This window comes from Panthera pardus, unplaced genomic scaffold, assembly GCF_024362965.1.
Source record: "Panthera pardus isolate Hobbes unplaced genomic scaffold, ASM2436296v1 HiC_scaffold_11, whole genome shotgun sequence".
In the NCBI taxonomy this organism is placed as follows: domain Eukaryota; kingdom Metazoa; phylum Chordata; class Mammalia; order Carnivora; family Felidae; genus Panthera; species Panthera pardus.
The window spans coordinates 81,172,876-81,186,436 of NW_026526666.1; the positions used below are offsets into that span (position 1 = coordinate 81,172,876).

Genomic DNA, 13,561 nt, shown 5'->3' on the forward strand with positions numbered 1-13,561 from the left:
CTCCCCGAGGAACTTTGTGTTGTGATCCCATGTGCCTGTACAGACCTCATGCTTTGCTTAGTTGTCTTCCCATCCATCGCTTCCTTTGGCCCTATCGCCATCTTGAAGGAGGGGTGTCATCTGACAGATCCCTGTGTCCCGAGCACCTTGAGCAGTGCCCGGCACATTGGGAGTGCTCAGCTAAAATACAATGATGGAAGGAAGGCAGGGACAGACAGAAGGCAGTTAGGAAGTGGCAGAGAGATCATCTGTAACCAACACTGGCTCTCTCCAAAACACTCCCCTTGTGACTTGGGAAAGAGCACATTGGCTGGAAGCTGAATTATGGGAGCAAGAAGACCATACCACCTAGAAGTGGTGGTGTGACCCTGCCGCTGACCCCAGTGCGAGGTGCCATGGAGGAAGGAGGCCGATACACATCTGGCTCCACCCCCCTGTAACTTTCGGATCCCCATCCCATCCCCCTGCCAGCCCAACCCACTTTGTCCTAGAGATGTCACGGTCCCCCTCTCTCTGCCACATGTCTTAGCTAAAGAGTAGAACTGCTATTTCATTCTTAGCTGGGCCAAAAGGAATATCTGAGTATCGCAGCCCGTGGCTCAGCTCTAAACAAGTTTGCATCAGAAATCTGTTCCCAACTCACATTCTGTCATTTTCATCTTTGCACACCTGATTAGTGTCCATTGCTTTGTTGCATACGTACCTAAGACTGGACTCACTGCATCACAGGGCAGGCATATGTTCAGATCTAGTAGGTGTTGTGAAACAGTTTTCCCAAGTGGCTGAGCAAATTTACCTCCTGCCCACAGGGCCCGAGAGCGCCAGGGGCTCCACGTTCTCTCCAGTCTTGGTATTTCCCATCATTTTCACTCTGGCCAATCCGGTGGGATCAATGACACTGAAGAACTCTAATATTCAATTTGCCAAACTAAGACAGTTTTTTTAAATGGATTTTTTCCCATGCGAGAGTCAAAATAGCCAAGAAAGAGGCATGCTTGTGGGTGCCAGAGTGGGATGGTTGCAAATCCCAAGGAGAGCTGAGAACTGGCTTGGGATAAGGGGACGAAGCCGAGCTCTTCATGAGAATGGACCCCTTCCTGCCTGGGAATGGCTCCCTGGGTGACTCTTTGCTCTTGGAAAAGGAGGTGCAGATAGCACATTACAGAGAACATCAGAGGCAAATAAGTGGACTGCTCTAGCTGACCACTCGGTATGTAGAATTGGTAACTCATTTTCCCTTGTGCGCACAGCATAGTGAATACAGACAACAATATTGTATTACAATCATCAAACTTGCTGAGAAACTAGATCTTAATTATTCCAGCCACTAGAAAGAAGTGATAACTATGTGACGTGATGAAGGGACTAATTGTCACTACTTTGGCAATCATATTACATCATATAAATGTAGCCAGTGGACATGTTACCCTCCTTAAATTTACACAATATTGTATGTCAAGTGCATTCCAATTAAAAATATTTGTGCAGAAAGAGGCTGCTAGATTTTCAGCTCCAGGTTTCCAGACACCAGCTCTGGGACCTGTCTCCTCTGCCCCCATGCCTGACTTCTCCATCTTCTTGCCTGACTGGGAGGCCATCAGGGGGCTTTACCATTTTCCCCCTAGCCAGGAAGTGTCAGGAGTTGGGTGCCGGTGGGGTAAAGGGCTCACTGTCTGGGAGGCCCCATCCTTTGGTTGAGAGCCTAAGGCACAGTATGAGCCTTTTTTGACCTTAGTGGGGTGGGGGTGGGATGTTTTTGTTCCCCAGCTTTAACTTGGAGCCAGGCTATGACTTCCTCCATATCTACGATGGACGGGACTCCCTCAGCCCTCTCATAGGAAGCTTCTATGGCTCCCAGCTTCCAGCCCGCATTGAGAGCAGCAGCAACAGCCTCTTCCTCGCCTTCCGCAGTGACGCGTCCGTGAGCAGTGCTGGCTTCGTCATCGACTACACAGGTAGGGCCCTGGTGGCAGAGAGTAGTGAGGGCAGGGCCAGTGAGACCTGGCAGAGGGGAGGGGTAGTGAGGAGGGCCCTGGGCTGGGTCACCAGCAGCCTCCGCCGGCCCTGGCACCACTGAACCTGCAGAGAGCCCCTGCCTTCCCTGCGGCCCTGCGGGTGGTTTAGCCTTTCTCACCTATGTGCCCCAGGCCTTGGAGAAAGTGGGGGGCTGGCATTCTTCTCGCACTTCATTTCTATCTCCACATCTCTGCTCTTCTTCTGTCCTTTTTCTGTGAGGGTCATTCCTTGCTCTTCTTTTATAACCTCTGTCCAGACCTAACAGCTCACAGAGGCTCTGATGTGAGGCTCAGTCTTCCTGTCTTCCTCAAAGTCTCCCACCATCCCGGGAACTTCAGTGCCCACGTGGACGGCTCATCCAGCTTCTTGGCTATACTCTGGCACCCTGTCGTAGCCTGGCCCTTTCTGATACTTCCTGATTCCGACCCTCACCCCTCCAGCTGTCCCATTCTTTTGCTGCCATTGTATTTTGAATTAAGGCAAGCTGAACAGGATAGAGGTCAAAGCAGGGGTCAGCACATGTTTTCTTAAAGGACCAGATAGTCAATATTTTAGGCTTGTGAGGCATATGGTCTCTGTCACAACTACTCAGCACTGCTGCTGGGGTAGCCTAAGACCAAACATAAAGGAACGGGCATGGCTGTGTTCCAAAAAGCATCTATTTAACAAAAAAGCAGGGGCGCCTGGGTGGCTCGTCGGTTGAGTGTCAGACTTCAGCTCAGGTCATGATCTCACAGTTCATGGGTTCAAGCCCTGCATCGGGCTCTGTGCTGACAGCTCAGAGCCTGGAGCCTGCTTTGAATTCTGTGACTCCCTCTCTCTCTGCCCCTCCCCCACTCGCACTCTGTCTCTTGCTCTCAAAAATTAAAACATTAAAAAAAATTAAAATTAAAAAAAAAAAAAGCAGGCCTCGCTCCCTGCCTGGTCAAGAGCCTAGACTGTCAGATGAACTGGGTTCTGGGCTCATGTTTGCTAGTTAGCAGTTGTGTGGCCTTGGGCGAGTTATGTAACCTCTTGAAACCTCCATTCCTTCATCATAAAACGAGGGTGGCCTAATCCCTGCCTCACAGAAATGCTGTGAAGATCAGTGATTCTGTGCAGCCAAGCCCCTGGCCCGGTGCCTGGCACGTCTCAGGCATCCTATAATGTCTAAGCAGCAGCCATAGTAAGAGTGGCTCCAGGCTCTGGGCCACTCCAAGTTCTTCTATCCTGTTACTGTCTTCATGACCTTTTCTTCCTTAATCGTCCCAGACGCCTTTATCCAAATCCTAGATCCACTTCTTGCTTGATTGGTGAGCTTGGCAGGCTATTATCTCTTGGAAGCCATTCCTCCATCTATAAAGTGGTGGTAATAATAATTACATTGCAGAAGGTTAAAATTAAAAGATATTTTATACATCCATATTATATGCATGAGTACAATGCCCAGTAGGTACTGAACACTCTACAGATACTCTAGAGATGATGGATTTTGTTATTGTTGCTCTCAGCCAAGTTCACCCAGGCCTCATCAGCCTGTGTGGACAAATGGGGTCATATTACCAGTTAAAATTTAAAAAGTTTCTGGCTCATGTCCCCCACTTGCATAGTGTAGGACCTCAGCAACCTTTGAAAGTGTTCCTTAATTACAGATTTCTGGCAACTGCTGGGAATAGCTCACATGCGCTCACAAATAACACCAATCATAACAATAGCTAACTTAGCAACTACCAACCGCCAGTGTGGTCCTAAGTACTTCACATCCATCAACACATCAAAATCCCCAAAACTATCGCTTGTCTGCTATTTGTCAGGTACGGTTCTAGAAGATACTTCGTGCACAAAGTAGAGAATGTGTTGCTGTGGTCTTCCCTTCCCGTGGGGCTGGCCGAGATGATGGATATTTTGCTGACCTCTCTTCCTGAAGACGCCTGCCATTCAATAAACCTCCCATTCCGGAATCCTCCTACATCAGAACAAACACAGTCACATAGTGTGGAATTCTAACAGCAGCACAACTTAGACTCAGACTGGGACCTGTCACTCTGCCAGCCCCGCTGCTGTATTGTCATCTTCGCTTTTCTTATTGTTCACCTCTTGCATCACACTTACAGAAAGAACAGAAGTACCCTCAAGTCCCCTGCCCCCCTGGCCCTTCTGTTGCAGCCTTGCAAAATGGCATCCTTCATCGCACCCACATGCAAGTGGCTGAGCATGACCAGAAAAAGTCACACAAATGTGGCACTTGGAGCCACTGCAAATGATGTCTTTTAACCCTAGACGAGCATTAGCAACCACCTGAGCCACCTCCAACCTGTCCTACCTGGGGTCTTCTCCCTGGTGGAGATTCCAAAATGTCACCCCACATGTCACCCCATGATGAGATGATCATCATCTGTGGAAACAGTAAGCTACTGGGTAGAAATCACGGTCTCCTGGCTGCAGGCATCTCTCCCCCCATCCCCTCCACTGAAGCCACGGCCTAGAGCCACGCTTTCAGGGCCTCTTTCCCAATGAAGCCCCTTCCACTTTCAGCTGTTGGCCCAAGACCACATCTACAGGGACCCCAGCTCTGAAACACAGCCCCAAGGAGTAAGGCCTTCCAGGCTGCCATCTGAGCCAGCCAAGCAGCTAAGAGGCCAATCACTGGGACGAAGGGAGAGGTGATGCCCACCCATGCACCCTCTGCCGCCTTGTTAGCATCTGTGGTTCAAACACCAAGATAAATGTGCATGTTTGGTGCAGGAGGTACCTGGTGAGGCCTGAGGCAGCTTTCCCTCCTTCTCGGGTGGCACACTCCCTAATATTAGTCCCTTCTCTACTATGGCCTCAGCCGCTGGTCAGGCATCCCATTTCGTGGGACCCTTGCCTTGCCGCCTGGTCTCCTCCACATCCCAAGATCTCTGGATTCCTGGAATGGATCTACTCTGCTGCCAGATCCCATGGCCTCGATGATATCCCCTCATGTTCAATATCTTTATGGGGTGGCCTCCATCACTTACTAACAGTATGGCCTTAAGCAAGTCGCCTACCTTCCCTGAGCATCCCTTCCTCACCCATCAAGGAGGGACAGCACACTACATGGAAGAGGTGGTGTGAGGGTAGTGGACAGGAACAGCACCTAGCACAGGGCCCAATGCCAGTAGGTAGTAGGCACATACTTTGATCCACCTTCTCTATCCGATTGCCTTCTTTTCTGTGTAATGGGTATTTCATTTGTTCTGCTCTTGTTTGGAAAAGAGAAGGGTTTGGAGCCTTCCTCATGGGGCTAGCCCAGTATGATGCAGTCAGTACATTTTCTTTCCTGTTTCATTTTCTTTTCAGTAGAATGCAGTCAGTACCTTTTCTGTTTACTGAAGCTATAAAGTGGGAGATGGTGTTCTGCATACATATACGTATGAACGTGAAATATTTATAACATGAATATTGGTGACGTGTATGTATGTGTATCCTATATATGTCTCCTGTCCATGGCAAAGAATTTAGACGCTGTGTTCTGCAAGTCCATAGAACACCATAGACTGAGACGTAGCCCACAAAGGACTTGCACACTGAGGCAGGTCTGAATCCTTAGGAAGAGAAGAATTGGCCTCATCCATCTATATGCCATCTTGTTTCCAGAGGCAGAATGCTGTCTTTCAGAGAGTACCGCCTCCCCGCTCTCCCCAGCTGAAGTGAAAGGGGCTTCATTGGGAAACCAGACCTGGAAGTATGGCTCTAGCCTGTGGCTTCAGTGGAGCAGATGGGGGAAAGGTGACCACAGCCAGGATGCCATGAGTATGGGGATTTCTACCCAGTACCACACTGTACCCAGGATGATGAGATGATTTAGGGCTCCTCTAATGCTGAGTATCTGGGTCCTCCTGGGGGCTGTGGCTTCAGGGTCCTGGATTAGAAGATGAGAGGAGCCACATAGAGAGATGTTGCTGGACTTAGCTGAGCTTAGCCCAGTGGCAACCACTCTTTGAGGTCAACCCCTCCTCTGACCAGAGGCACACAGACCAGGGGCCTTGCCCCACATCCTGCCAACTTCCCAAGTGGGAAGCAGAAATAGTGTGGTCGCATCTGAGTCCGGGATCCTTGAGTTTCAAATTGAGAAACCCACTCAGACCAAATTCAGCAAAAAAAGGGTAAAGGGGGAGGGTAAAAATGCAAAGACCTGAAACTCATTCAAAACCAACTTGAGACAGAAAGGAAACTTTATTATAAGAAAAGTAATGGCCAATATAATTTAAGCCAAAAAGTGTTCTGTATTTTAACAGTACACATCACAAAAACCCCCTCTAACATAACACAAAAAGGGAATATATTTTTCATAAACTTCCAAGGGATTGAGATTGGGAAGGGAGAGTCGAAGGTTGAGATTGGCTCCTGTCTCCAGGACCACTTGGTCTCCTCCCTGCTTCATCCTCTTTTTGCAGATCAATGGTCATTGCCTCTGCTAGGGCAAGTATGTCCACCTCACTCTTGACTCTGAATTATTTCCCAGTTTGTGTCCCAGTTCCAAATCCCAAAGGACTTGAAGACTGACCAGGCTTAAGGCAAGCATCCATTGACCAATGTCATGGAATTAGGCTTCTTCATAAGGGGCAAAGGCAGATCATGCATTTTTACTCTTCTGTTCACACAATAGATATTTATTCAGTACCTTCTATATGCCAGACCCTGTTATAGGGGCTGAGAACAAAACAAAGTTCCTGCCTCCATGGACTTCACGTGCCAGTGACAACCAGACAGGTAGACATTTATGCTACCAATGAGATCTTGGAGACTCACCTAATTATAAGGCAGTGATGGGAGAGTTTGTAGGTGTCTCTCTTCAGTTGCTGCTGGAAGGTGGTTGTGATGTCTGTGTCATTCTAGGCAGGTCTTCTAGATGATTCTGAATGCAATCATGTCATTTGTGGATTTTTATAAGACTGCTCTGAGGCGTTCTCATCTGAATTCAGCTACCTGGGTAGCTTTACCCTTTGCTAGAAGGAAACAGGGGAAAATAAGTAGGATCTTGTTTTTTTGATACAATTACTAAAAATGAGTCCCAGAGAGACTTACTGTCTTTCCCTAAGCCAAAAACATTGGAAAATGGTGGTGGTGGGTCAGGGGGAGGGGAGGCGGAGCTTTACTGTCATTTTCCAGCAGGTGTGGTGGCTTCCTTCTGGGCAGGGACAGGCTAGCATGTTCATGCATGAGTGTGGAGGCCACTCACTCACTCAAAAAAATGCTTACTGAGCTCTCACCTCATGCCGCACCTTGTGCTAAATATGGAGGCTATGGCAGTGGGCACAGTGGTCATGGTCCCTAAGGTAACATAAAGGTGAGTGAGGGAAACAGACAACAAATACATAGATCAACGAGGAGTAAGAAGCGGAAGTTAGGAAAGAGCAAGCTGCTGAGAAAGAGAAATGGGGAGTCTGCCTCAGAATGGCAGTTGGTGAAGGTGAAGGCTTTGCCCAGCAGGCATCATTTAAACAGACCTCAAGGTTGAGAAGAAGCCCACTGTGCAAGAACAGGGTTGGGGGAGTGTTTCAGACAGAGGGAGTTTGAAGAAGTTCAGAAGAAGAGTTTGAAGCCTGTGTTGGAGAACCTGAAATAACTCAGGAAAGACCAAGGTTAGCTTCTACCAAAAGGTACTAAAAAGCACCTGTTTTCTCTTTTAAGCCCTTGGCTGGAACACTACGAGCCAAGGAGTTGCAACCAGGTTTCCACACTGCTCCCACTACCACCACTACCAGGAACCACCACTGCCATGGGTCTTTCTTTTTATTTATTTTATTTATTTTTTTATTTAAACTCAAGTTAGTTAACATACAGTGTAGTCTTGGCTTCAGGAATAGAACTCAGTGGTTCATCAGTTATATATGACACCAGTGCTCATCCCAAAAAGTGGGTTGCCTTAATGCCCATCACCCATTTAACCCATCCCCTCACCCATCTCCCCTTTAGCAACCCTCCGTCAGTTCTCTGCATTTAAGAGTCTCTTAAGGTTTTCCTCCCTCTCTGTTTTTATCTTATTTTTCCTTCCCTTCCCCTATGTTCATCTGTTGTGTTGCTCAAATTCCACATGAGTGAAATAATATGATATCTGTCTTTCTCTAACTGGCTTATTTCGCTTAGCATAATACCATCCTTGTTTCCATCCATGTTGTTGCAAATGGCAAAATTTCTTTCTTTTTCATTGCCGAGTGGTATTCCACTGTATAAATAAATAAGTAACTGTATACCCACATCTTCTTTATCCATTCATCAAAGACATGAACAGACACTTTTCCAAAGAAGACATCCAGAGGCTAACAGACACATGAGAAGATGCTCAACATCACTTATCAGGGAAATACAAATCAAAGCTACAATGATCACACCTGTCAGAATGGGTCTTTCTTTTTAAATTCAAAATGGAAATACCTTCACTTTTTGCCTATTTTAAAAGTAAAATGTGTTTGCTGGAAAAATGCAGACAATACAGAAGCACATAAGATGTACTCTAAACACTTAACACCTACCGTTACTACCATCCCCTGAAGCACCATTGTTAACAGTTTGTTATCTTATTCCAGATATTTTTTATAAAAATAAAATAATGTGAATTCTATAACAAGGGTTAGAAAACTTTTTTTCTATAAAGGACCAGACAGTAAATAGTTAGGCTGAGCAAACCACATAGTTTCTGTTACATCGGCTCAACTCTGCTGTTGTAATGCCAAAAGAGCCATAGACAGTATTTAAACAAATAGGGGAGGTTGTGTTCCAGTAAAACTTTATTAAAAACTTTATACAAAAACAAGCAGTGAGACTGTGGGCTATAGTTTGCTGATCCCTGTTCTATATGAATAGAGATCACACCATATGTACTAATCTGTCATATGGGTTTGTTTTTACTTTGTTTTTGGTTTTTGTCCAATGATAGATCCTGATCATTTTTCCATATCAGTATTCAAAGACTTTTGCAATTCTTTTTAAAGCCTGCTTGTATTTCAGTGGATGGCTGTAATCCAGTCTTTTTAACCAGTTCCTTACTGGTTGCATGTGCATATTGCTATTTTCAGTGTCTTGCTATTACAGTGTTTAGAAATGTTCCTTATCTATTAGGACAAAAAGAAGCTGGTCCTTTTGCTATTCCCATTTTGGGCTTGGTGTTTATTTATTATTATCGCAATGATATTTCAGTCATTACAGTTTTATCATTCACAGCTGAGCTCTGGTTTGGCTGACTAAAGACCTGATTTTGGTCTTAATTCCACTTCTTACAAGCTGAATGGCTTGGGAAACTCATTTAGCCTCTCTGATCACCACATTTCTCATCTGTAACCTGAACAGGAGCACACCTGGCCCTGCCTGCTGCAGAGGCTATTGTGAGGCACAAATGAGATAACAGATTGGAAAGTACGTTGAAAATTATAACGTGATATTCCTCTGTAAGGGGCTATCATCATTATCATTACCCTTGTCATTTTCATTAATGTGATAATGCTCAGAATGATGAGCTCTTCTTGCTCTGACATGTGAGTAACTATAAAATACAGTCTGTAGTTGTGATCATTGATGTGACTGTGGATTTTCCAAGCCCTGGGGTGTTCAGCCAGTCAATTCAGCATCCATTTATTAAGTGTCCATTGTGTGCCAAACAGAGCCAGCTCCAATACCAAGTTCTGTGCTCATTGCCAGGGTTATGAAGAGAATAGGTAAAGGTTCCTGTCCTTTAGGAATTCAGAATCCACTGGAAAGAAATATACTTATCCAACCTACCAAGATAATGCCACACATGCTATCATTCAGGAAATAAAAACAGAATTCTGCCAGAGAGAAGGCAAAGTACAGGAAACTTGCTCAAGAGAAGGTGGCGTTGAAAAGTGTAGGAGTTTGGGGTGCCAGGGTGGCTCAGTCAAGCATCTGATCTTGATCTCACCATTTGTGAGTTTGAGCCCCACATCAGGCTCTATGCTGACAGCTCAGAGCCTGGAGCCTGCTTCAGATTCTGTGTCTCCCTGGCCCTCTGCCCCTCCCCCACTTACACTCTGTCTCTCCCTCTCTCAAAAATAAATAAACATTAAGAAAAGAAAAAAGAAAAGTGTACGAGTTTTTGCGATATGGAGAAGAGAAGAAAGGACTCTCTGACAGTGTAAAGTTCTGGGACAGACATGCCCAGCTATTACCCAAAAGCACAGCTTCTTATGTGAGGTAGAAGTTTATTCTCCTTCCTATAAAAGAAATCTAGGGGTGCCTGGGTGGCTCGGTCGGTTAAGCATCCGACTTCGGCTCAGGTCATGATCTCACAGTCCGTGGGTTCAACCCCCGCATCGGGCTCTGTGCTGACAGCTCAGAGCCTGGAGCCTGTTTCAGATTCTGTGTCTCCCTCTCTCTGTGACCCTCCCCCGTTCATGCTCTGTCTCTCTCTGTCTCAAAAATAAATAAACGTTAAAAAAAAATTAAAAAAAAAAAAAGAAATCTAGAGATTGTCATCCAGGGATGATGAGGTGACCCCTTCCCCAACCCTGGCTCCTCTTGCCTTTCCGCTCTACCATGCTAGGACATGGTTCCCATCCTCATGGTTATCTCAGGATCCAAGATGGAGACTGGAATTCTAGTCATCATCTCTAAGTTCAGACTACAGGGAAGAGGAAAGAAGGAAAAAAAAGAAGGACTAATGAGCATTCTCTCAGCTGAGTCACTTGCTCTTAGGCAGGCTTTCTAGAAGTCCCACATTTATCCACTTGCCAGGCACTGGACTAGAGCAGTAAATAAAACTGGATAACTTCCTCATGAACCTGCACTCTAGTTGAGAGAGATAGGAAAAAATGGATGAATATTTAGTGCATGAGATAGTATTGGTGCCAGTGCAGAGAAACAAAGCAGAGAAAGGTGACCAGGAGTGCTGGGGAGAGGAATATCAAAAATTTAAATAGCTAGTCAAGGAGGTGTCTCTAAGAAGGTGACACTGTTAAATCCTGAAGGAGCAGAGAGAGAGCCATGCAGTTGAAGAAACATTCCGTGAACAGCAGCCAATGTGGTTGGAACAAAGTTAGCAAAGGGATGATAGGAGTTGAGATCATAGAGCGGTGGGGATTGGGGACAGAAGACCCAGGACTTTTAGACCCATAAGGATTTGGGCTTTTACTCTGAGTGAGACAGGAGACTGTCTGACTTGACTGTGTTTATATCTCTTTGGCCAGATGTAGCTGCTTGGAAAGCTAGAAGATGTAGATTTTAGCTGGTGCCTTGGTAGTCTGGATAAAATCTGGTTTCTATTATTTAAGGATGAAGGGGAGAAGTGGACACTGGGGGGCCCCAGCTAGTTCTGCCCCTTATGAGCTTCTCTGAGCTTATGAATTTCTCTGAGCTTCAAATTAGGTTTGACCGACTTTAATTTGTAAAAAGGACAGATGAAATATAAGACATGGTGACAGTTCCCTGTAACTCTGTGATTCTCAGATGGGTTACCTAATGGCCAGTTCTATTCTGACCAGAGCCAGTGAGCTTAGGGAAAGGACAGGTTTGATTGAGGGGTGAAGGTGACATGCCATAGGACCCATGAGGAAACCACTGAGGTGTCCTCTGCTAGATAAGGGACCATTTTCTGGGTCCCACTTGAGTTTAAATGTAGTAGCATATCCAGGACTGCTGCCCCCTTAGCCATAGGCAAAGACAAAGAGCAGGGCCATCATAGGGCTCAAATGCAAGAGTGGCTGGACTTGGCAAGATGTGGATGCTCAGAGCCCCATCCCATCAGTCAGTGGGCTGACTGGCAGCTGAGCATCCCCTCGAGCAGTGGCTGCTTCATATTGGCAGCCTAAAAGATGCCCAGGTGACAAGGACAGCCTCAGCAAAATTCCTCAGCTATTCATCCCTGAACTCTGAGCCCTTCTGTTCTGGTTCTTTCCTCCTTAAATCTGTTATTTGAACTTCTGAACTTCTGAGTCCACCTGCGAGGGCTGTCAGCACCTTTTTGTGAGCCCCATCCCTAGACCTCCCTGTAGCATAGCCTCCAGGAGTCTAATGGAATCCTGATACTCAGTGGCATTTCCCTGACACTGCCCAGCCATGATGACGGGCCTCTTGACCACCAGCGGTCTTTGACCAAGGAGGATGAGGAAAAGCAGTGCCAGTGCAAGTGAGAAATTGGCTCCCAATAGCTGCTCAAGATTCCCAGCTGATGGTGAGGGAGGCTGCACAGTGCCCTTTTCCAGAGATGGGGGTTCCCGAGTCGTGCTCTCAATCGCTCAGGCAGCACCAAGTTCGCTCTCATAGAGGGACAGAGTAGATGCCTGTTAGGTGCATCATGGATGCCTAATTGGAGAGACATATATGCCACAAAAATCAGGTAGAAAAAAATACTACTGTTTTAATAAACTAGCAGGCACCCAATACCCCGATGCAAAACCCTGGAAAACTGTTTAACCCTCGATAAGTCCGGAGGTTAAAGTAGGGTTTCCCTTATGATAAAAATTCTTTATTTGGAATTTAAAAAAATAAATAAATAAAATAAAGTAGGGTTTCCTACTTCCTTCCTAAATCTAAGGACTGGTGCCCTTGCAATCAGAAGTATCTGCAAGGTATAGATATGACAGCAGTCAGCCTCCCCTGGAGAGAGTGGGTCAAGGAGTGACAGAGGGCCCCTAAGGTTTAGCTGCAACTCGCTCCTTTGTGGATCAGGGCAAGAATGTGGAGGAGGAGAGGGAAAATTTCATTCTCCAAGATGATCTCCAGCCCTAGATTTAGAGACATTTTCGGACCTGAAGGGAAAAGAACCAGAAATCCCAAATCCCCATATGCCCTGTGGCTAATTAGAGTCCGGGTCTCCTCTTGGCTGTTGCACCATGGAATTAGGCCACTAATGAGTTGTGTGTGTGTGTGTGTGTGTGTGTGTGTGTGTGTTTCTTTTTTCCAGAAAACCCACGGGAGTCGTGTTTTGACCCTGGTTCCATCAAGAACGGCACGCGAGTGGGGTCTGACCTGAAGCTGGGCTCCTCCATCACCTATTACTGCCACGGGGGCTACGAGGTTGAGGGCGCCTCTACCCTCAGCTGCGTTCTGGGGCCTGATGGGAAGCCGGCGTGGAACAACCCCCGACCAGTGTGCACAGGTGGTGGGACAGGGGCGGGAAGGAGTCAGAGGGAGTGAGGGCGTGCCAGAGGCAGAAGGGGCTGTCAGCTGGGGGAAGGGAGGCATGGGACATGGTCCTAAGAGCGGGCTCTTTGAGTTCACTGTGAATGAGAGAGGCTGGTAATTCACCAGGTAGACAGTCCCTACCGACATGTCCTCTCTCAGACCACCTAGTGTGCCCACTCAGATAGAGGCCATCATCAGTGGCCCCCAGACATGCCAGCAAGTCGTATGAGGGAGACTGGAGGTTAAAGATAACCTGGGCTTAGGGAAAGTCACTGAGAGATCATATGTGTAAAACTAAGGCCAGCAGGGTGGGCTGACTCCAGCAGGGTCTGGCTTAGCTCTGGGGCCCTGACGAGAGATGGATGGAGTGTCAGAACTTCAAGAGTGTGGTGGCCACCCCAAGTTGGAAAGCAAGGAGGCCCCTTTGCCCAGGTGAGAGAGGCTGGCTCTCAGGGCCACCCCT

General features: G+C 46.9%; 1 protein-coding gene across 1 annotated transcript in view; it reads left to right on the forward strand.

Annotated features, from left to right (window-relative positions):
* CSMD2 (CUB and Sushi multiple domains 2) overlaps positions 1 to 13,561 on the forward strand; it is a 597,686-nt gene that overhangs the window by 455,798 nt on the left and 128,327 nt on the right. The window contains 2 exon segments of the mRNA XM_053897825.1: positions 1,768 to 1,955; positions 12,878 to 13,072. Coding sequence (XP_053753800.1) covers positions 1,768 to 1,955; positions 12,878 to 13,072 — 383 coding nt within the window.